General features: G+C 37.9%; 1 protein-coding gene across 1 annotated transcript in view; it reads left to right on the top strand.

The window, feature by feature from the left end:
* The window catches only part of LOC119237600 (cadherin-related family member 3-like), a 43,182-nt gene that overhangs the window by 1,424 nt on the left and 17,073 nt on the right, over positions 1-24,685 (top strand). The window contains exons 3-8 of the mRNA XM_037501578.1: positions 1,061-1,149; positions 14,702-14,796; positions 17,260-17,367; positions 18,148-18,344; positions 20,390-20,567; positions 22,430-22,592. Of these exons, the coding sequence (XP_037357475.1) occupies positions 1,061-1,149; positions 14,702-14,796; positions 17,260-17,367; positions 18,148-18,344; positions 20,390-20,567; positions 22,430-22,592 (830 nt within the window). The remainder of the gene's footprint in view (positions 1-1,060; positions 1,150-14,701; positions 14,797-17,259; positions 17,368-18,147; positions 18,345-20,389; positions 20,568-22,429; positions 22,593-24,685) is intronic.

Below are 24,685 nucleotides of genomic sequence, written 5' to 3'. Positions count from 1 at the left end.
ACTCTCTAATTGATTTCTATGATGTATGAACCTCTCACTTTTGTCTCATTCTTTCTCATCTGCCTAGGTAGTCAAATATTTAATACCTATGTATGGATGATCCATGTTCTCCATTAAAAGCATAAACATTTGAGGTTTAGCTGGTGATGGCCACTAAGGGAAGAGCTATTAAGCTTTTCTGAGCCTCAATTTTCTCATTGGTTAAGCTGAGTTATTAATCCATTCTTGATGATGCTTACCTGCAAGTGTGTTAATGGGTCAACCATAGTGCTAAGCATGAATAAATGCTAGTCTTGTTTCCATTTCCTTCTACAAGCAGATGATTAACTTCCCCACAGCAGATCCAAAGTCAAATCATGCTCTATGACTTCTGAAACAGAGTCTGGTGCCAGGTTGCTTTAGACACTCCACGAGCTTTTGCCTATGGGACAGCCAGGCCAGTGTCCTGTCAAGAATCCAAATGGACCTGTGGACTCTGGATTTCCCCAAATCCTGTCCCATTGACTTCTCTGGGGATGGGTCCTCTTCCTTAGGCACTGAGGGATCTGCCACTATTTCCGTATTTCTGAGCCCAGAAGAGTGGTTTAACAGTAAATTGGCAAGTTTGTGTTTCCCTGCTGTTATTTTAAAAAATAGATAAAAAGAGGGCAAATGTAAGAAAGAGATAGGCAATAAGATAATCAGATAATATTAATGTATTAGCTTTCAACTTGAGTCTATTGTTTAATCTTTGTAAAGCTCAGTAAAATGGAAATAATAAAGTCACCAATGATGTCAAGTACTTAGCAATTAAGAAACATTTAGAAATGTTCAATATTGTTATTGTTTAATTTTTCTAAATACCCTTGCTCTGTTTGACACATGATAGACACTCGATACATGGTGTCTACTATTATTATGGTTATGATTATTATGAGTAATGGGAATCACCCTTTAAAAATATCTGTACTGAGCCAGCACAATGCCTTAAGTTTTTTTGAAAATCCAGATTTCATGATGGTCTTGGGGTCTTGTAATGGTGACATGCACTCAAATACAACTATTTTACATTTTCTGGCAGTTACTGAGATTTATATTCTAGAAGACACTGCTCTGGGAACAGTCATTTATAGAGCAGTTGCCAAGGATCCAGAGGATGAAGTTTTGGAGGTAATTTATGGTTTGGGGCAAAGAATATCAGAGCCTGGTGGTTTAAATGTGACCTCAATCACATAGCCACAGAAACAATCAGGTTAATTAAACCCACAATTTAGGTTTCAAACATAACTTTTGCCTCAATTGTCAGCACATTTCCGGCAAAAAGGATTGAAGGTTGGGTTGTCTATACAACTGCTTTCCTTCTAGTATCTTCTACCCTGTGTAGGCAGGCCCCATATAACCTTTAGGTAACTTCTGACAAAAGATTCTAAGACATTTCAATTCATTTTTGGGGTACAGCCATACACACTGTTAAGAAACAACACAGCTTTCTGGCTAAATCAATTGGTATTTCAAAATACTAGGTCTCCTCTTCAGGCTTTATAATGCCCCAGGAATATACTTGTTTTCAGAATAGGTGTCTTCCAGTTATAGATAATGTGAGAGAGAGAGGAAACTTGGACTTGGTGCTGGGAGGCTTGGATATAAGCCCTAACTTATACCCAGGAGGCTTGAATACAAACCCTGCAAGTTATTTGACATTTCTGCTTTTCTGTTTCAACTATAAAATTGGGATAAGGATATCTACTTTGGCCTCTCATATTGCTTTCTCTCATATTATGAGTGTTAAAGTGGTTTTTAAAACTCTTTAATTTTGTAAAATAGCTTGCAAATGACAGCACTTATTATTGTCTTCATTTTAATGTCATATGAAATGACTATCAAACTGCAACATTTTTTAGCTAATGAATTGAAAGACAATAATATCCTAGTTTTAATTTTTTAATGTTGCATTGCTTTCCCAACTGGGTTAAAAGTTAGAGAATTATCCATTTTGATGCTGCAATTTTAACATTTACAGTTTACTGGTATTGCTTCTGGATCTGTGTCTAAAGCAACTGGAAACAATAGATGGCCACTGATGTCTGAGGCACTGTCCACATGGTTTTTAAAAATATTCAATACACTTGAGTAATTAATTACACAAAGGAACACTGCTGATGTCAAGCTCCCCCCCACACATTTGTCTCATTCTCCTCCCAAAAGCACAATGCTACTTCCAGGATGGATCTAGAAAGGTCACAGCTTCCTTCACAACATGCAATTAAGCCACCTAATCATGCATATTTCTCCAAATCAACATGTTCAAGATTATAGCATTAAACCAAGCACTAAGCAACTCTAGCTACATAGAAATCAGATATCATATTACAATTGCTTCCTTGGTATTCTCCATGGCAGCTCACCCACCATGTTGACATTTCAGGGTGGAAACTATATCACTGTCCAATTGGGTTTCTCTCTCACTCTAACATGCAATCACAATGACTTAGGAGCCAATTAATGCAAGTAATTCATTTCAAATGAAGGACTCCCAAATGCTTGCTCATTGAGATTAAATGTTTCTGGCCCTGGCCCTATACTTTTCTCAGAAGGAATTGGTTCCTGGGCCATATTTGGAAGGCTCATGCTATGTTCTTTGTAGGTTTTACCAAACGTGGAATGACATTTCAGGGTTGACATAAGCTGTGGAAACGTACATTTAGATATACTCCTACACACATCCTCTGACACAGTAGGTCAGGCCAGATGTGTTATTCAAATTCTAATGACCTGGCAACAGCTTTCATCAGTCGGAGTCTTCATATTGATACAGAGAAGAATTCATTCTAATTTGGGAAAGAACTCACCACTGTTTTGGAGTCTGATGTTTGAGGATACTAATAATGACTTTAATAATCGCATTTATCATGTGACAGTCACGTAATTTAATTTTTATCAGTGAATTTCCCAGGTTAATCCCTGAAGTATATGCTATTTCCGCTATCATATTAATTAGTGAATTAATAACTGTATTATTATGTTTTTTAATTTATAGATGAGGAACATTAGGCTAACAGGATTAAACAATTTACCTAAATAATAAATAGTAGAGTTGAGATTCAAACCCATCTCCATTTTGCTCTAATAAAAGCTGTGTGTTTTTTACCAACAAAAACAATACCACAGTGTATGTGACACAGCACAAGTTCCACCAGATATTTCATGAGAGGAAAAAAGATTCTGTGATCAAATGACTTTGGAAGATAATGTCTATCCATCTCCTTTGATTTTACAATATAAAACATTTTAAATATCCTGAAGCATTCTCTTATAGATATTGAGTTAGCCAAATATGTTCTAATTATTTGTCTGTAGCATTTTTAAAAATAAAACACAACACCTATTCCAGTCATCTATAAGCCGGAAGGAAAAAGAAAAATATCGGATGCTTTCACCTATAGCGGAATATAGGGGGACCAAATAAGTCGTCAGTATAAAACAATAACAACAGTACAAAACACAACAAAGCAAAAACAGATAATTATAAATCAGAGACATCCTGCAGGGCAGGAGGCAGGAGAGGGATCAGAGGGAGGGAGGGAGGAGCACAGGGGACTGAGGTGATGGTGCACAGGTACATTGGTGAAGGAAGTTTTATGGGGACTACACCCGAGGGGGCAGGAAGCAAATATTGTTTAAAAATTAAAAAAAGATGTAAAAAATAAAAAAATAATAAAAAAAGCCCCACACTTTCATAATTCTTTTTTAAAGACTTATTTTTATTTGTTTATACAAGCACTGGGTACAGTCAGAAGCGTAGGAGGGTAAGAGAAATCACCAGAGCCAGAGCAGGGAGCAGAACAGGCAGACTGATGAAGTACACTGCTGAGGGGAGCAGTGGGCGGCAGGAGAGGTCTGCACGCCGTGTGGGACCCTCGCCGGTGGCCGGGGATCGAACCGTTGCTGCATAGGCTGCGGGCAGCTTCGCAACCCAGTGCACAACCGCTGCACCACTGGGGAGGCCCCACACTTTCATAATTTTTACCACCAGAAACTCCATTAGGTTCTCACTGTAAGGACCTAATATTTCTCTGTGGGAGAGTAAAGAGAATCATTGTGAAATAAACCCAAAATGTTATCTATAGTAAAAACCTACTTTCTAGGGGAAATGACTTTTCCAGAGCCTTGTCTCATCTGGGATGCACATGTGTGCACACACAGACATACACATACACACACACACAGAAGTGAATGAATTTAAGGTTCAGAGAACCAGAGATAAAGTCGAGAGAAGTCATAGAAAAATAAACACCTTACATATAGAGGAACATTGACAAGAAACAAAGCGGACTTCATGTAAGAAACAGCATAAAGAAAGAAGATAGTAGAATCAACTCAGTAAAGTGTTGAAAGAAATAAGCCCCACCAAGAAATCTATATCCAATGAAATTCTTCTTCAAAAGCAAAGGAACAGGATAGTCAGATGCCATACATGACCTTTCAGCCAATGATATGCGCATATGTGGATGGTCCTTATGTCCAGCCTTAGTGTCATTTAGGTTGTGCCATCTACATTTATGTAATTACACTTGATAATGTTTGCACAATGACAAAATTGCTTAATGATGCATTTCTCAGAAGTATCCCCATTGTTAAGCCAGGCATAACTGTAATAATTTTCTCAGACAAAGCGTGAGGAAATTCATTACTGGCATACCTGACCTATAAGAAATATTAAAGGAAATTCATCAGCAAGAAGGAAAAGATATAGAAACATGGATCTACATAAAGAAAAGAAAGCTATGAGAGAAGAAATAAATGAAGGCAAAACAATTTATTTTTGATTGCTCTAAAAAGTAATTTAAGGGGCCTCCCTGGTGGTATAGGAGTTAAAGTCTCAGCACTGTCAAGCTATCACCAGCCACTGCAGCATGAGTTCAATCCCCAACCAGGGAGCTAACCGACATGGTGCAGCAGACCTCTCCTGTCTTACCTGCTGCTCCCCTCAGCAGTGTATTTCAGTCGATCCACCTGTTCTGATCCCCACCTTGTCTCTGGTGAATTCTCTCACCACCCGCACCTCTGGCCTAGACCCCAGTTCTTGATGCATAAATAAATAAAATAAATCTTTAAAAAAATAATAAAAGTGGTAACAATGTATTGGAAGGTTATTGTACACTGAAAAGGGAAATCAATGATATTACTATCATAGGAAGGAACAATTGGGATATTCTGTTATAAGATACCTATATTACTTATAAAGTGTATTCTGCTATTTGAAAAATCTACTTAGATTAGTTTAAAATGTAAACTGGAAACTTTGAGACAATAACTAAAAAATTAAAAAAGATGTAAAATTGATACACTAAGAAAGGAAATAAAATGGAATCATATAAAATGTTCAATTAAACAAAGAAGGGGAAAACAAAGTTCAAACTCAATGAGTAGAAAATGGTTATACACATGGTAGATTTAATTCAACTAATACAAATGGTTTATATGCATCAATTCAAAGACAGATTGTCAGAGTGGATAAAAAAAATAAGCTCCACTTACATGTTGTCTGAAAAAAATGCAATTTAGTATAAAATTCATATATAATATAAAAATAGATTAAAAGTAAAGAGAGAGAGAGACAACTATGTTAGCACCAATCCAAGGAAAGTGGATATGGCTATATTAATTTTAACAAAAAATGAAGAGTGGACAGGTAGGGAATGTCTAGAAAAAGCTAGTCAGCAAAATCTGGGGCCCATCTTGCAATGATTAAAAGTGACTACAGATAGAAGACACACCTCCTTACCCTCTCTGCAGTAATGAAATCCCTGGGTGACTTAAGGCTAACCCTACTCTTCTCCATGGAAGTTTAGATGTTCCCCTGGATCTCAAGTTTACCCCAAGACTCCATGTCACATCCCATTCATTTTGTAACCCCCTACCTGCACTCCCAGTTCAATAGTGGTAGGAATAGTGGGGTCTGTCTTTATTATTTACTGATTTTCTCTTGGGCATTTTATAATAGGCCAAGGAAGTAATAAACTAAGTCAACATCCTAATAACTTGTTGGAAAGATTTAAAATTATTCACTAAAGAGTAATTTCATAAAGTTGCCTGGTAGCCCTTGAAAGAAAAAAGGTATACCATTTAGTGACAAATGCACTTCTATTTCTATGCTTTTATTATTTTTCCTTCTTTGATAAAATAAATGCAATGACTCAATGTAGGTCACAGATTACATTTCCATTCAGTTAAGTATATTGATTGAAGACTGATAATGATCAAATTTTTATGGTGAAGTGATATTTGGAAATTCTAAGAGGCATAATTAGTGATGGAATCATCAAAAGACTCAACAATTATACTGTGTTGAGCTTATAATTATGGATCTGAGGATTTTAATTATATACTCCTCTTTTATAACTCAGCTGCAAAACAAACATTAAAGGGGAGAAAAAGATGAGTCTATTGAGTTAGAAACCAGAATATGTAAATTTTGCTTTATAATTTGGGGTGGCAATTTTGGTTTTAATAAATTATTTTTAAGTATAATCATTTGAGGGAAAAGGCCCATGTTGTCCTTTTGTATCTACATTTTCAATTTTTGTGTTTCACGCATGGTAGGAAGCACATCAAATAGGTAAAATGCATCCAGTTGTTGGAAGTTTTATGTCCTGTCATTTCTGTACATATTTTGAAGATGGAATTGATAAATAGGAGTCTATTTTTTCCTTCTTCCAGCCTTTATCACTCAGAAAGTATCAGGATTCTTGCAACTAAGCTAAAACTTGATTCACATGAGATCTGTGTGTCTAAACAATTTGCATGTACTTCAATTCGTCATTGACAAACTTACAGGCACATTAGATAAAGGATGTAAAGAGAGAGGACTCAAAACAGTTTCTAGGTTTTTGACCTTGGCAATTATTGAAGAGGAGTGAGGTTGAGGTGGGAAATGAAGCATTTGGTTTTGGATCTGCTAAGATTGGAAAACCAATTAGACATCTAGGAAAGTGTAGGCAGCTAGATTAAAATATTTGGAGCTCATTCAAGACATGGGGACTGGAACATCAATTTGTAATCACCAGCCTATAGATAGTATTTACAGCTCAGAATGAAATGAGTTTACTTCTGGAGTAACCATGCACATAAACAAGAAGAGAAAAAGTTCAAGGATTGAAGTTGGATGTGCTCAGTGTTTGGAAGTTAGAAAGAGGAAGAGGCTAGAAAAATGAGACTAAACAGCACCATGGAGGTAACAGAAAAATCAAGAGAGTGGAGTATTTCCCAGAAGCACAGGAAAATGTATTTCAAGCAGGAGGGGCTGATCAAGTGCTGAACTGTTGAGGTAGAAAGAACTAAGATTACGGATCCATGGAGTTGGTAGTATGTTATTGCAAGAACTCAGATACATGCCTATCACAGAGCAGCTCATCCACGAGTGAAGGAAAGGGAGTCTTTGGCGACCTTGAAAGTTGAGTAGTTCAGAGGAGTAGTGGGAAAGTCATATTTGAGTAGATTCAAGAGAATGAGAAGTGACAAATGTAGGATCAATAAACAGAGATAACTTCTGAAGAATTCTCCTAAACTGTAGAGCTGATGTATGATGAGGAAGATGTAGAACCAAGGGAAGTTTCCATTTTTGAATGATGAAAAATTACAACATACTTTATGCTAATGGTAATAATCCAGTAGAGAGGAGAAAATAAATGTGCAACAGATTGCTGGAGTGATGACCTTGAGTAGGCTGGGGAGGATGACATGGGTGCATGAAAGAGAGCTTGGCACTGGAAACTATAAGAACAGAGAGGAAAAATTTTATTATCTACATTTGTATTTTTCCTACACATAATCAGGCAGTGGCCTTGTTCTTTTTGATTCTGATATGTCATGGAATATCATTTAGTTTAGGTATAGACTAGCCAAATGATTTTGAGAATCGAGGTAATTATCTGTGTTATTCAAGCTAAAGAACAATTTTGCTTGAAATAGTACGTAATTGGGGGGAAGTGATTTTTAAGAAAAGCTTTAATTGTCTAGAAAAAAATCTTCTATTCTCCACTTGAAAGGCAGGTGCTTGGAGACAACCAAAATCATATTTTTAATAAACGCTTTTTGAGAGTATTTCTTTCATAATTGTACAACTTGCACTATCCTCCACAAGATGGCATGCAAGTTTGTAACATAGGCTAGCCAGAAGTCATGCTATTGGAAAACATCTAGTAACAAGCAATAACACCAAACAATAACACAAATTATTTTTGCCTGAAAATTGCAAATGTATACACCACTGTGTGTTTTCTATATATAAAGGCTACTGTCTTACAAACATAAGGATTTCAAAGTATAAGGATTTAAAGAATATCTGAAAGGAAATCAATAATGTTAAGTATGTTCACACAAAGCAAATAAAGATTTGGCAATGACTAGCCTCCTCAACGTTGACACCATATTGGAAATCCAATACAAGACGAAACGAGCAAAAATGTTCTACTTATGTTTGAAAACACTTTTTTTTATGAGACTAAGAACAAAATCATAAATAAAACACTTATTTGTTGGAGGAATTCTCTCATTATATTAAAGAATTCCTGAAAACTTTTTCTGGGACAACTGAGAAACAACAGGGCAATTTATGTTGACATTACTGTGGCTTTTTCTCTTTGCAGCAATAACAGAATCACCTGGGATGCATTTAACACAACACAAAAGCCTAACCCCTCCTCAGTCTACATCAGAATCTCTGGAGGTATGCCAAGGCATCAAAAAGCTCTCTGGCATTCCAATGGCCCCTCAGACATCAAAGTTTTCTGGTAGTACAGTGACTGCCTTCTCATTTACTGATAGTAGGCATCACTAATCAACCGCGGCACTTCTCCAACCTGAGCTCACATTTTATCTTAAGAGAATGCTCTCCAGACCCCTCCCAATCAATTCAGTTGAAACGAAGCCCGCTTGCTATCAGAGTTATCACAGAATATGGGGCAAAAGGAAGTGTTACTCATATAAAGTGTCTGTTTTCTTAATGTGGCAACTATGCTTCCTAGCATGGAGTCATGCTAGAACAATTGTTTCATCTGCTATACTGAAAGACCTTTTGGAGACAGTAGTGTGCAATATCCATGCTCTTCCCAGATTGCCCTGGATCCCACTGTGCTATTTATGTGTGATGCTCCCAACTCTGCCCAACCTCAATGTGCTTTTGTCCTTCAAAAAGAACAGAGCTTAGAATTTGCTTGCACTTGCTACAGCAGTTAGTACCTGGGAATTTACACTTTCATGGAGTAGTCCTTAACCACTGAATGAGGAGTGCAGGACTAGAAAAGTCCCATCTCCTTTTCCTAGAGTGGGAATGACTCTTGGCACATAAGTTCCTCTTTTGAGCCACTTTTTGGGATCAGACCTCAGTGGGCTCTGTGAACATACTTCTGAAGCCCTTACTTGCCCTAGGACTCACTGTTGTGGGGTTCCTTCCCTTTCTCTGTCCTTATTTCCAACATTATTTATTTGGACATCCAACATTACGTGGACATTTCCACATCCAACCTAGTTCTCCTGGAGCACTTAATAAATCACTTGCAGACAAATTTTATCCCAAATCTGTTCCTGGGGAACCCCTAAGACACATGTCAAAATCTAAGACAGCCAGGCTTCAGGAACATGTATATAAACCAGGCTTTAAGACCTGTAGAGTTTTATCAGGTGGAAACACGTGAAAGGATGAATGCCTCTGGTCTACTCTGAAAGTGAGTGATCTCAATAAACACTGGATTGATGTGTAAGGAAAGGCAAGATGATCTATAGCAATAAAGCTCTGATTTGGCTGCACTGTGCAATTATCCAAAGAGTTTCAAAAAATATAGACGACCAGGTTATACTACCAGAGATTTAGATCTTATTATACTAGGATGTGGTCTTGACAATGGCATTTTTAAAACTGTCCAAGTAACTCTAGTGTACAGTTACCATTGAGAATCGCTTTAAAAGAATTGTCTATAGAGCTGTTAAAACAAATTTCACCTGTATAAATTTAGAGATCTAATTGACTTTACTAAATGATTCATGAATGAAGCAGAGTCCCATTTAGCAGGTGGAAAGGCTGTGTGACATGCTGTACAAACTGGAAGGTTTGTATAGTCAGGAAGAGGGTGGCACAAGGTTATTAGCAAAAGAAAGATTGTTACAGGCAAAGCCACTTTCCTTCAGAGGAAAGTAAGGTGGTCTTACCATGTATATTAATTCCCTAATCCTGATGGTTTAAAAGTCTTGTTTTGGAAGAGGTTGAAACGGATGGTTAGTAAGTCTTGGTGAGTATATTTCGGGCCTATTGTTTCTTTAACAGAATACATATAAATCATTCCAATCAGCCTATTAGTTCCACATATCTAATAAACACTTTTGGAAAAATTTCATACATATAATAATAGGGGGAATGTTTAAAGAGCTCCCACTTAAATACCAGATTCGAATGAACTTGTGGATGAAGGTTTTTAATGTGTAGGTGGTACATGAGCCACACTGAGAAATACAGCAAAAATGTAGAGTTAGCTTTTCAGATGCCATAACTGCTACCAGCTGCATAAACACCTGGATAAGTCCAAGTCTGGCTAGGTCAGGGGTGGCCAAACAGTTTCCCCGTGCATACCTTCTCTAATTGATGGATAGAGTATCTCAATAGTGGTGAGAAGGATACTGAGGCTGAGTCTAGGTCCTGCCAGCAGATGCTGGGTTGAATGTTTGCGTAGTGATCTCTAACTTTACCTAACAATTGGGATGATGCATTAGATGTGGTTAATAAGGTTCTGTGCTAAGAAGAATGAGGGCTCTAATATTCCCGTGTAAGTGTATAGGTAACAAGTTACTCTTAATGCTTATATAGTGAATGAGAGAGTATGATCTACTGCTTTGGAGGAAAGAAAAGGGGATCTCACATGAAATTCCAAGGCTCTCAAGGGCAAGAATATGTCCCATCATGCTTCTTTTGAAGAAGATGCTCAGGGCAAGGTGCTGTCATTTTCTGTATAGCCCTAGGACTAAAATACAAGGTTGCACGAACATAATTAATGTTCAGAAGCAAATCTGTGTTTTCAGTCTAGAAATATTTTCTTGAAAATATACCTATGAAACATTTTGTAGATAATCAGTGATTAGTTAATATTTGTGCTTTAAAGACACACATCAATCAACTTGTTAATTAATGTATAAAAACACACACAATATTAATTTCATTTTACAGAAATAATCTGAGATCACACTTCTGTACTAATTTTCTTCAGGAAAATTTATCTTGGGTCAAGTGACTAAATTCAATATAGTATTTCCATTCAAGAGCTCAGATTGTAATGTCAGATAGCCTTGGCTGAAATTTAGGCTTGGCCGCTTTCTGGCTTTGTGACCTTGAACAAGTCTCTTAAGCTCTCTGCATCTGTCTCTCTATTTGTAAAGGGGTTAACAATAGGATCTACTTCAGGGCTTTTGTGAAGATTAAAGAGGCCATATATACAAAGGACTTAGAAAAATGCTTGGCAGACAGTACTCAGTATATTAGATAATATTATTGGTTTCATCTTGGGGTAATAAACTCTCTTGGTATCATCCTGCCTTTCTGACCACTCTGTCTTATTTTCCTTCCTGGTTCATCCTCCTCTGTGGAACTTTCAAATGTGAAAACTTTCCTAGGGCTGCATCTTACATTTGTCTCTTCTCCCCTTTCCTGTCTCCTCCTCCCTTCCAACTCCATTTTCCTTTCTTTTTCTCTATCAACAGTAACACTGAGTTGCTCTATTACTATGTCTTTACACACATAGATTATTTAATCCCCACCTAAAACATTTAGAACCAGGTTTGGATATAATGTTTTCAAAGTAGAAACATGCATTCCTTTCTCCTGGTGCCAGTCTCCCATGAGCCCCTCATTATGTTATACCCAGATGTTGCCCTCGTTATGTCAAGCCCAGAAAGAGCTGAGTTTGTTTCATCTAGCCACTCCCTACTTAGGTGTTCTTGGACAGTTACATCGCCATGAGTAAGTCAGCCTTAGTTTCTTCACCTGTAACATGGGGCTGAGCAGAGTACCAATCTCACAGCATTATTTTAAGGGTTAAGGCCTCCTTGGTGGTGCAGGGGTTAACAATAGTGCTATCAAGCTGTCGCCAGCCACTGCAGCACAAGTTCCAACCCTGGCAGGTCTGCCAGGGAGAAACCCACATGGCACAGCACACCTCTCCTATCTCCCCTGCTGCTCCCCTTAGCACTGTGTTTCAGTAGATCTGCCTGTTATGCTCCCCACACTCTCTGGTGAATCCTTTCACCTCCCCGCACCTCTGGCTTACACTCCAGTTCTTGTATGCATAAATAAATAAATCTTTAAAAATATTTTAAGGGTTAAATGAGATAATTCAGGAGAAATGATGAGCACAGAGTCTAGGTCAGATTCTCTTTTTTTTAAAGATTTATTTATTTATTTGCTTATTTATTTATTTATACAAGCACTGGGTACAGTCAGAAGCGCGGGAGGGTGAGAGAATTCACCAGAGCCAGAGCGGGGAGCAGAGCAGGCAGAAGGACCGAAGTACACTGCTGAGGGGAGCAGCGGGTGGCAGGAGAGGTCTGCGCGCCATGTGGGACCCTCCCTCCTGGGAGCAGCCGGGGATCGAACCTGTGCTGCAGAGGCCGCAGGCAGCTTCGTAACCCAGCGCTCAACCACTGCGCCACCGGGGAGGCCCTACGTCAGATTCTGTAACCATCTAGCACATTGTTTTTATTATCACTGATGCGAAAGTCACAGAAAAATTCAGCACAGACCTATGGCCTTGCTCTTGAAGCATGAAGGAGCCAGCTCTCCTCCTGGTGTCTGGTGTGCACTTCAAGCTCTGACATTTCCAATTCCCGAGCTTCTCTGAGAGCAAATAGTCATGAACAAGTCTTTCAGAGAAAAGAATAAACTGGATTTTGAAGATAAGTCCATGCAGAAGGACCGAAGGCTCCCCTTCCACACATGCTCCCCTGGAAGCTATTGTCTGGCGTGGGGACCCAGGAGTCAGGCTGCCATTGTTGCTCGTAGGTTCAGATATTTCTTTACTGATTGGTGGTGTTCCCACGCATAAAATACAGAGACAATGAATTTAAGTTGCCTTGCTCCACAGAGAGTTAATTTCTCATCCCTTGGACTGCCTGCCTATTCAGAGGATGGTTCATTTAGGTGGCTTTCCCAGTGATGGCCCTGGCTGCCTAGCAACCACCAGCTCCAAACCTTCCATGAATAACGGCAGGAGCTGTTCATATCAGTGCCATCAATTTTTTTTTTTTAAAGATGAACTCATTTTATAAAAATTCAACCTCATGAAATTATAGCTTCCCTATATATATTGTTCTCCAGCAATTGCTGATAACTATGTAACACTAAAACTGATTTGGGAATGGCAAATTCTTGAGTGGCTACTAATATAAATGTGGGTATGTTTAAAAAAAATCATATATATTTATATATAAGCAGAGCTTGTGCTTGTGAACATTCTCAGCACTTTCAGAGGTAGTTGGTAACCACCAACCAGCTTCTACCCTTCCAGGACATAACTGGCATCCTTATTCCTGTATTTGCTTTAAGAGCAAATACATGATGATTTTTCCTGTAGTTTCTAAATTCTAATAGTCACAACATTGTTCTATAGCAAAAGAAATCAATTCCATCTTATTTATATGTGTAGAAATGGATGGTATGAATTTAAATTACTCAGAACACAATGATTCATCAGAAAGTCGATAAATTAAAAGGTCAGTAATTTCTCCAAATGATTTTGAGGTTGCTTTGCAATTCTTCTGGGCTTAATCTCCTCTATTAAATGATCTCTGGGTCTGCATAATTATTAAGTCAGTAGCATTCAGTGTGATTAACTTTTGATTTTAATCTTTTCATGGATTATTTTTGCCCTAGCATTTTCTAATCCTTTGATTCTCACCTCGTTTAGAAACTTTGACTCCACCTGACTTGTTTAGCCAAAAATTTGCCTTACAGATGCATTGTGGTGAGCATCAAAATGTTACATAAAATGATTAAAAACCTCAACTCTTAGGCTGGGGACATGTCCCTAGAATTTTCTAAGTCTTGGTGTTCCTGTTGGTGCAGTGGAGGTAATATCTACACCAATAGCAAAGGTATTTTGAAAATTATAAGACAGTGTGTTTGAACCATTTAACAGAATAACTGGAAGATAGTATGAATGAAAGTCAGTGAATAAGGGAAACAACTTGAAGTGTTGCCTGTACCTACTCACATAAAATGAGATGAACAGATGCCCTCGTATTTCAGTTTTCCCGTCCACAGCTCCCTATTACCTCCCCCACCTTCCAAAGCATATCTTCAGCACTACCAAACAAACAAAATAATCCCTCAGTTCTCATTAAACAGCATGTTTCTCTAAATGTAATTCTGCTTTATTTAATTTTAGGTTTGGTAGAGTGTTGTAAGTGAGAAACATTTGGGTAACATACCAAATGGAAGAGATTAGAAAAATTTAGTTTTCATATTTCAGGGCAGGTTGTATGGCCTGAGATTAATTGAATGGAATAAAATCATAGTTATTGGCAGACATAATGAGCACTGCTGGTGGAAGTGGAGGGCAGGACTGGGGTAACCCAGAGCACAGGAGATCACAGGTCTGTTTGTGGAGGTACACATCATTGTGCCAGGAAACCAGTTGGTGAATCGCCCTATTTTGCTTTTTCTTTACTGTCCAATAAACAGTACTTCCTTTACCCGGAGGGCTCTGGCTTCACAATCGACAGCACTGGAACAATTTCTACAGCAGCAGTTTTTGATTTTGAGCGTAAAGCTAGAAGGTAAATACTGCACCTGGCTTTTCATTCACTTGAAATGTCTATCCTTTGGTTCATATTTCCCTGTTTGAGAATACTTGCATACTTGCTCTCATATGACTTTAATGCACTTCCCAATGAAGAGGCTTCATATTTCTTAAATATGAAATCACCACCTAAACTGTAATCGTACAATTGCTGGTTTAGGTACGAGATGTGGCCATTTTGACTCTTCTCTGCATCATCAGCTTTCTTGAGAATCAAGTAGCCAAATGATCTCAGTGGTGCTGTTGTGACCTGCAGTGGAAGTGGGTATGGACTTCTCCGAGTGGCTGGGGCCCAGTATTCATTCACAGGGTAATCTAGCAACTTCGGAAGTTAATGGACTGACATTTTCTCCTCATTTCCTCCACATCTGCCAAATGGGTAGCTATTGTTTCATAGTTACTATTTCTATTTTTATAATGGGTTTTATGACCATCCTTTCAGTTATATGTTCTGCATCAAAGTGTTTTACAAGAAAGGGAAATGGACCTTTAAACCATTCCAATCAGCCTGCTCCTGAATCACATAAGGAGAATTTTCCTGATTATGAAAGTTGAGGATGGATATATCCCAAGCCTTAGAATCTTCTGTAAAATGGATTCAGGTCAAAATGGGATGTATTCTTTTCTACTGAGTTTATGAAAACACATCTGTGAAGAGTACACCTAAACTTGTGTTATCTTTATATACATATTAGCAGAAATAAACAAAATCTTAATTCTCTTACTTCAAAATCCCTCTGCCTATATTTATCTGATCTCAAAAGTAACTCTGGGAATAATGGGTAATAGCCATCACAGCTTCCTCTTTTTTTCTTTGACCTGATATACCTCATGCAAAGAGGATTATTCCCATTCGAAGGGAATAAGGTCATTCATGAGAGTTCTAAAAATTAGCTTTTTCTTTACAAGAGAAAATGAAAACTTTTCCTTTTCTCAATATTTTTGAAATCAGTGGAGTTGACATGGAAAAACTGGAGTTTTGTTTGAAGAATTTGAATAAATAATTATTTGGTTAAAGTTTTGCAGTGGGTTCTAACCTAAAGTTCTGTGGCGAACACATCATTCCTTAGTTTTCTTGACTTCAGAGCTTCTAGGGTCACTGAGTCGAACTTTAAGTGAGAATAAAAAAAATTTTAGAATGCCTCATTACTTCTTATGAATTCTCTCCCTTCAAAGGAGATATAGAGGCATGAAATCTCTTGTTTAAATCCTGATGAAAGCATTCAAAAGGTTCATTTCTTTCTTATTCTTCTGCAGTCAACTCCAGCGTGCAGCTAGACCAAGAGTACTTTGAGGTATTTGGGCTTGCTGATCCCGCCCAGAACCCATTCCTTCATTCTTGGAGTTAAGACTTTCCAGAATGATTAAAGAAATGCCGTTATTTTTAAAAGTGGATTGGCTTTGTGATTTTCATCAAGAGTTAGCTCATAAATAGTCATCTTGTAGGAAATGTTTTGGAATAAGAGGAAAATGGGAGCTGGTTTAATTTTCAGGATAACAAAAACAGTAATTTTGGTCTCAATTATTTAATTTAAATATTTTTTTCCCCTGAAAGATTGACAAGCTATTCCAGTTTGCCTGGGACTGATAAGTTTTTGGGATGTGTTTGGGACTTTAGGGTTAAAACTGGCCAGTCCCAGGCAAATCTGGATGGTTGGTTATGGATATAAATATTCATATATTTTTTAAAGATTTATTTATTTATTTATACAAGCACTGGGTACAGTCACACGCACAGGAGGGTGAGAGAATTCACCAGAGCCAGAGTGGAGTGCAGAACAGGCAGATGAAGTACCCCTGCTGAGGGGAGCAGCAGGCGGCAGGAGAGGTCTGCGTGCCATGTGGGACCCTCACCCGGCGGCTGGGGATCGAACTGGTGCTGCAGATGTTGCGGGAAGCTTCGCAACCCAGCGCTCAACCACAGCGCCACCGGGGAGGCCCAACATTCATATTTCTTTAGGCTACGTTCAGTTTCCCCATTTCAAGCTCCATCATTCCTCAGACACATAAACACCTCTTTTGACATAAAAACATTTTAATCATCTAACCACCTTATCATTCCCCCATGGTCATGAAGTTGTTTTGAGTTGTTCTTACACCTTCTTTGCTTTTGCCAGTTTGTAATATTGAAAAATCAGCTTCTCAGGGTAAGAATTCATACCCATAGCTTTGTGTGCTCTACCATGCTAAGGAATTCCTTTTGCATTTTTATTATTGAAGGGGACTAACAGACTTTTCTGCTTCTGCTGTCCTTTCAGAAGATTTGACTAAATTGGTTCATAACAATTATTTCTAACTAAGAGTAACTGTTTGACTGACATTCTAACTAAACTAACCAATTGTTTTAATTGGTCAGTTAAACCCAATTGCTTCTATTTTTGTAAAATTCTGTTAGTTACTACAAAAATCATGACTGTCTTTCTTGTGGCTGCACTTTCAGTTTCTTATTAGTTGTTAAAGTGGTTGATCCTGGAGGACTGTTTGCTGTTGGGAATCTAAGGATTTTCCTCATCAATGTCAATAACAAGAACCCCATACTTACCTGCAGGTAAGGAACTAAAACATATTCTCTAAAATGGCCTTCAAAGTTGAATATAAAAATGTAGTCTCTGAAATTCATGAGTGAAATTTGCATTAGAATGAAATGGTTCTCTCCCTCTCTCCCTGCCCCACCAAGGGAAAATAAACAGGTAAGATGTTATTAATCACATAAAATATAAGATTCCAATGAAAAGACTTTCTTAAACATAAAGATAGTTTTAAAGTATAAAACGTATTGAAATTGCAATAGACTAAGGTATTATGATTGCAAATGTTCTTAATATGATGTACTGGATTGTCTGTCACTATTTCCCTAAAGGAAAATTCTGGTTAAAATTATCACCAGGGAGTTTATTAAACCACATTAGTTGTCAATAAATTAAAAAAAAATTGGTTCTTATAATAGAGGGATAACAGCACAATGGTCAAGAATACAGTCTCCAGTGCCAGATAGACTTGGGATCAAAACCTCTTGGCCACTTGCTGTTTCCCTGCAGAAGTTACTTCATTTTCAAAATCTTAGTTTCCACATGTGTAAAATGGCAACAAACATGGTGCCTATTTCCTGGGAATGCAATGAGTAGTAAATGAGCAAACCTGAAAAATGTTAGCATTGTGTCTGAAGTGTAGAAAAATGCACTGTCAATGGGTTAGCTGTTAAACCATTGCCGGAATTTGTACTTTGAACAAAACTACCTCTAGTCTCCGAACCTTTCATCATCATAAATGGGTCCAAAAAATACTCACCAGCAAATGCCACTCTAATTGTCTTTTCTGTTGAAACAAGTTTATTCAGTATTGAAAATGCTGTTTTGGCTGTTACTTCTGTGAACTCAACTCTACACCATAAAGTCAACATCACACTGGATGAAGAAATTCCAGTTGGGCAGACAATTGGAAAATGCCAGGCAACTGATGAAGATAACTTGGGAGATTTAACCTTTAAATTAGATCCACAGAATATTTACTTTGCAGTTGGCAAAGGTGGGTTGAGAACTGTTCTCAGCAAATTATATCTTTTACATGCTATTATTATGTGTTTATGTCACCTGGGCAAGATTGAGTTTCTAAAATACCGGATGGTCTCACTCATAGCAGGAATCTAGAAAACTTAAATAAGGGACCAGGAAAATGAATAACCATAAGAAAGTGAAAATCAAAATCAACAAAAAACTATGAACCAGAGACACTCTATGGGGGGTAGAGGGTGGGAGGGGAGGGATTGGGGTCAAAATAAGGGGGTTGCAATTGTATGGGGAATATAAAAATAAAATTTATTATAAAAAAATAAAAGAAGATACACTGGGAAGAAAAGAAGAAAAAAAAAAGATTGAGTTTCTAGAAGGAAAATATTGGAGTGTCTACATTTTCAGAACCTCTACAAGAAGCACATAGTAAATGCTGATTAAACATCTGTTGAATAACTCTCTGTAAGACCCAGTTCTTTGTTCACTCATAAGCCAATAGGAGGCTTCTCATGGTTGCCTTAGCTCTTATTTTACACGACCTTCCCCATTCAGCTAACATCTAAATCACTCTTTTCTCTGAGTCTGAGAACTTCTGTGAGAGGGAATATGATTGGACTTTCAGGAGTGAGTCACTCACTTCTTGTCCAATGAGCTGCATCTGAGACTTGGGGTGGAATAGATCATGTGGTATACAAGGCTTCTTCTGGATTGATAAGAGTAGAAATGTGGCACAGCTGTGGGTTAAGCCATTGTAGTAGATGCTGTCAGTGTCCCACATGTTGGGAAAATACCACCCTCCGCCACAGTTTAACTAATGACTGAAGAGAATTGGTATATAAAAACTGTAGCTTCTTGCCGCTGGCAGAGGGGCAATTTTGAGTGCGTGGTTTTGCTATGAATTCCAGACTTCTAAGTGCTATTAAGCTCAAGTTGCCCACAGTGGAAACTTACTTGATAATGCGCTTTTTATTGCTTTTTTGTTCACTCATGAACAACAATAAAAAGCCCTGTTTTTCTACTCTCACTCTCCCCACCCCATCATTGCCCTGAATCGCTTCCAGAGATAAACTACATGCGCTCAAATCTTCATCTCAGGCTCTGCTTCTGAGGCAGCCCCAACTGAGACAGCCACTGTCTGCTCTTACCTGAATTACTGCACAGATGTCTTAACTGGGCTTCTGCTTTCACACTTACTCCCTCCACTAGTCTAAACAGAACAGCTAGAATGAATTAAAAAGAAAAAAGTCAAATTGGATCATGATCCTCCCCTATGTAAAATCCTCCTGTGATTTTCCTTTGCACTTGGAATGTAACCCAGACTTCTTACTCACTGCCAAGATCCTATTTTCATCAACCTTTGTCTCTCTTTGCAGCTTCATCCTGTTCCTTTCTTCCCTTGTCCATTACACTACAGCCAGCTGAGCAGGCTTCCTGCTTCAGGACCTCTGTTCTTGCATTTTTTAGGACCCAACCATTAGACATTTTTATCACATGACAATTTTCATTTCCTTAATGAGATGTCTATTGGAATTACTTTCCTTTTTTACCCTTGTTTAGTGGTTTGTGTCCCAGACCGGATGGTATATTCCACAAAGGCAGGGACTACATTGCAGTATATACAGTACTCAGCACAGTTCCTGGCACATACTTTGGTCTTGCATAAATGTTTGTTGAATGAATGGATGGATTGGGTAGAAAGAGTCCAATGAGTCATTATCTTTTTCATATATGATGTTCTCTCTGCTGGGAATGATCTCCCACACACTACAATTCCTTATCCTACATATCCTTCAAGGTCTAAAATAAGGGCCTCCTCTTCTAGAAAATTTTCCTTGTTCTCCTAAGCCAAAAACAATTTTGTTTTTGCTATGAGCTAACATGATTAAATGAGCGTATTTTTGGTGACAAACAATAAACGTGGTGTTTATATTTTAATCAGTTCATTAATTCTAATGAAAGGGGCACAATTCACATTTTATCTCTTTTATTGCTGCATAAAAATATAATTTTGAAAATGACAGCATGGGTCAATTTGCAGCAAGATGTGCTATTTTGTTCCAGAGCACGGAACTGTGGTTTCTACTGGCCGCCTTGATGTGGAGAGAGCTGGCTTTGCTCGTGTGCAGCCCTTCTCCATTAAGGCTTGTGACCATGACCAGCGATGTGCCACAATTGCAGTGACTGCCCATATCCATGGCATTAATGACAACCCACCTTTCTGTGATCACTATCTGATTAGGTGAGCTGCAACCATGGGCAGGGTTAAGAATTCAAGTGAGTGGAGAACACAGGTGCTGCTGTATTTATGCTCAACTGGACATGAGGTTGATTATTTCATTGACTCTTGTTTAGTTTCATATCCCAGTCCTCAGAAGAGACCTGGACCGAAAGCTGGGTCCCAGATCTAACAGAAAGTGGTTAAAAGCTTTTGTTTTGGAGTCACAGACTTGGCTTGGAATCCTGGTTTTATCACTTACTAGTTGACCAATCTTGGGTAATTTGTTTATACCCTCTGATTTCCAGGTTTTTTCCTTTATAAAGTGAGATAATAGTCATATTTACTCTATAGGGTGGTTATAGAGAATAAATGGGATTATTTATGTAATATTCTTAGCTCAGAGCTAAGCATATGGTATGAGTTTCATAAATGTTATTTACCACAGCTCCATAACTCCTATTGGAAACCCTTGGCCTGGAGGTATTTCAGGATAAATGCTTTTTTTAATTATAGAAAGGTATCATAGCATGTATACCACATCTTATGCAAGTACTGCATATTCCAATCCATAAATATCTCTGCAACAAAACATATGTATACTTACAGTAAAAGGTGTAAAGAAAGATTTGACAATTCAGGTAGTACCTATATCAGAAATTTAAGGTTAGATCAGGCTTGGGCCTCACAAATTATGAGAAAATTCTGAGTTTCTGAATTTGGAATCTGGACAAGGGATTATGAAGTTGTATTTCTGTCAGTAAGGCAATTTTTATTATTTGGAAATCATTCTCCATCATTCTTAGATGTCTCCCTTCTTCCTTCAATCTCTAAACTGTACAGAGGACAAGAGTCCTTGCCCTCAGATTTCCTAAGTTTTGTTCCTAGATATTCTGATTATTGAATGACAAATAACACCTAGTCTGCTTTAATTACTGCCCATGTGTCTTCAGTTCCAATTACCCTACCTTTCAAATGGAGATGATAATTGCATCTACCTCATAGTATTGTTATAAAAATCAAATACAACAAGGCTTGCAATTTGTTCAGTATGGAGTTTGGCATTCATTCAGTAAATGTTATTTGCTTTCTTCTCCATCATTTTTCTTCTTTCCTCAAGAGGATCTTAGTTAAATGACCACACACCTACCACATGCTGCACCCAGTGCTCTCAACCCTAGAGGTGACAGGAGGAGAATTTGCTATGCCTATTTGCTGTAAGGAACCTATAAATTGCCAGGGTGATAAGATGATCTACAGCAACAGTTAAAAAAGAAAAGATGATTTCAAATTAAGTTATATGTGGTGGGCTTTAATTGTTAAGCAGGAGAACATGTGGGGATGAAGTAATCAGGAGAGCTTCTTGAAGGAATGAAATCTATGCTAGTCTTTGAAAAATGAATAGAATTTAGAGGTTAAAGGTTTAAGAATGAATGCTTGGGGCAGAGATATTCCAGTAAAGATTTGGGTGAATACAGAGAGATGGAAGGAAGGTTCTGTGACTATAGAAAGGTAGGATTTATTCCTCTTGAACACATAATACAGGAGCTCTAGGTTGGAACAATTTCAAAGAATAATCTGATTCCCACTCAGGTCTTGTCCATTGAGATGATATCCTTAAGAGATTTCTAAACCAGCCCCAGGTTGGGTAAAGAAAAGAAATACTCCTAGAAAATGAGGCTAGTCTTATTAAATTCATAGTACATTTTTTTGGGAAGTGGTTTTCCAGATGGTGCTCCAAAACTGGACTGCCTGTACCAAGATAAATAGGGCAGTCACAAATATGCATTGTTCAAAATAGTAGATATTTATGGGGAAAACATTACATTAAAAAACCACAACCCTATCCATCTAAAGTATTTTTTCTCCTCAAAAAAATGAAATAGGTACACAGGCAACGAGGTGATTGCAAAAGATACAGTAGTTGCAAAACTCTTATGTCACGACATTGATGAGCCTCCTGATACCATCCATTACGCTCCAGGCTCGGGGCCAATTGGTTCTGGACAACTCTTTTTGCAAATGCCAAATGCTGAAAACTTCATCCAGGTGAGCACATGTTACTGTACATCCAGGGAATTTTCCCAACTGGATGAAGTCATTTCATGGGCACAGTTGGTTTGATGCTGGTAGATTCAGCAAGAGAAGCTCTGATTGGGCAGAGTCTGGGGCCTCTTCTGCTGTCTCACTGGAAGGTATTTGGCCGAGTATCTTCGTTGTCCTGCTGCCAGTCATCATTTTCTCCTCTTGTAGTGAACACAAAATAAGTTACTTCCTATTTAGTTGGGTAAATGAATCAGAGGCTAAAAAGCACTCTGATTTCCTCGGAGATAAGTCTGTATGAATACATGTACAAGATGGCTCGTTCTCCTTTGTGGGAGGGGGAGGTAAGTTCTTCCTCTCTTCACCCTCTTGAAGCTATTAACTTTCCATTGGCACAGGATGGGCAGAGTAAGGTTTTTTCCCCCTTCTCAAGATGGGATTCTTCTTAGAAGAAATCTCTTCTAATTTCCTTTGGTCTTTATTTCTTTATTTTTTTATTACCCATCCCTGTTAGGTTGGCATCATTGTTCCTAAACCCAAACATCACCAATAACTTTCCCTCTGCTAGAAGATATGGCTGAGAACACCACTGAGGGTCTCTCTCTTCCTTTAGTCTTGACCCCAAATTTTCTTGACAATCTCCACGAACTACAAGCTGAGCCGTTGCATCTGAAGTGAGTTTTGGAAGTTTAGACATTGAGCCAAGAGGTTTCCTAGGCTGATGTTCATTTGGAAATGAAATGCCAAACTGTCATATTTAAAAATGGAGTTTGGATAAAGATGAAAGTTTTGTAAACACGATGCTAACTAACATTTGGCCCTTTGCATATGCTTGCTCTATTTCTGAGTAACTCCCATAACCCTTTACCCTACTCTAATTAATTTCCATATTTTCTTAGTTATCCTAAATGTCACTTGTTTCTACAAGCTTTCTTTTACTACCATATCTGGCTAAATTCTCCCTGCTATGAGTTCACATTAAAAACTTAGTGAACTCTATGAAAACAACTTTCATTCCTGGTCTTTTTTTTTTATTAATCTGTAGTTTTACATTTATTTCTGAGTGCTTCATTTTTGTGTAACAACACCTCTTATGGTGTGATACACAATGGGTACTTCAATGTAGCTAGGATGTACTTCAATGTACCCATTAAGTGGGTACTCTGTACTTTAATGAATGAAGGATACACTTGGTGTCATGTTGACTGATTTTAATTATTGCCAACTATGATTCATGCCAATACTATTATGTTAGGATTGTCCTCAAGTCTCTGTGTGGAATCATACTGTTTATTGTTATATCCCTAATACCTATAGTTTTACCCTATACCTGGTCTTTATTTAGTACTCAATAAATATTTTTAAATGATCAATGACATAATAGGAATACCTACATTTATTATAGTGCTTTATGCTTCACAAAGCACTTTCAAAATATTTCATTTTTATAAATATTTTCCCTAAGGTCACACAATTAGCATGTAATGAGAGGATATGACGCATGCTGCTTCTACTATGTTCTGTCCAAAAATAAGTTGCTCTGGAAGGAGATCAGAGATGCTTCCTTCTCTATGTCAGTCTCTAACCAGTCACAGATGTTTTCTGATGCCATTTTTATTAAATGAATGTGACCTTACACTTTTATTACTGAAAATATTTATATTTAAAAAAGCCAGGCCTAACAGGCATATGAAAAAAATGTTCAACATCACTTGTAATCAGGGAAATGCAAATCAAAACTACAATGAGATACCATCTTACACCAGTGAGAATGGCACATATTTAAAAAACTAGCAACAACAAATGTTGCCGAGATTGTGGAGAAAAAGGAACTCTCCTGCACTGTTGGTGGGAGTGCAAACTGGTCCAACCACTATTGAGAGCTGTGTGGAGATTCTTCAACCTACTAATGATAGAGCTTCCATATGATCCAGCAATTCCAATCCTAGGTATTTACCCAAAGGACACAGAAACATTAATTCCAAAGGGCACCTGCACCCCTATGTTTATAGCAGCACTATTTACAATAGCTAAGCTTTGGAAACAACCCAAATGCCCAAAAACAGATGACTGGATCAAGAAGATGTGGTACATATACA

This window comes from Talpa occidentalis, unplaced genomic scaffold, assembly GCF_014898055.3.
Source record: "Talpa occidentalis isolate TD23 unplaced genomic scaffold, MPIMG_talOcc4v2.1 talOcc4.10, whole genome shotgun sequence".
Classification (NCBI taxonomy): domain Eukaryota; kingdom Metazoa; phylum Chordata; class Mammalia; order Eulipotyphla; family Talpidae; genus Talpa; species Talpa occidentalis.
This window is presented reverse-complemented; position numbering and strand designations above follow the sequence as displayed.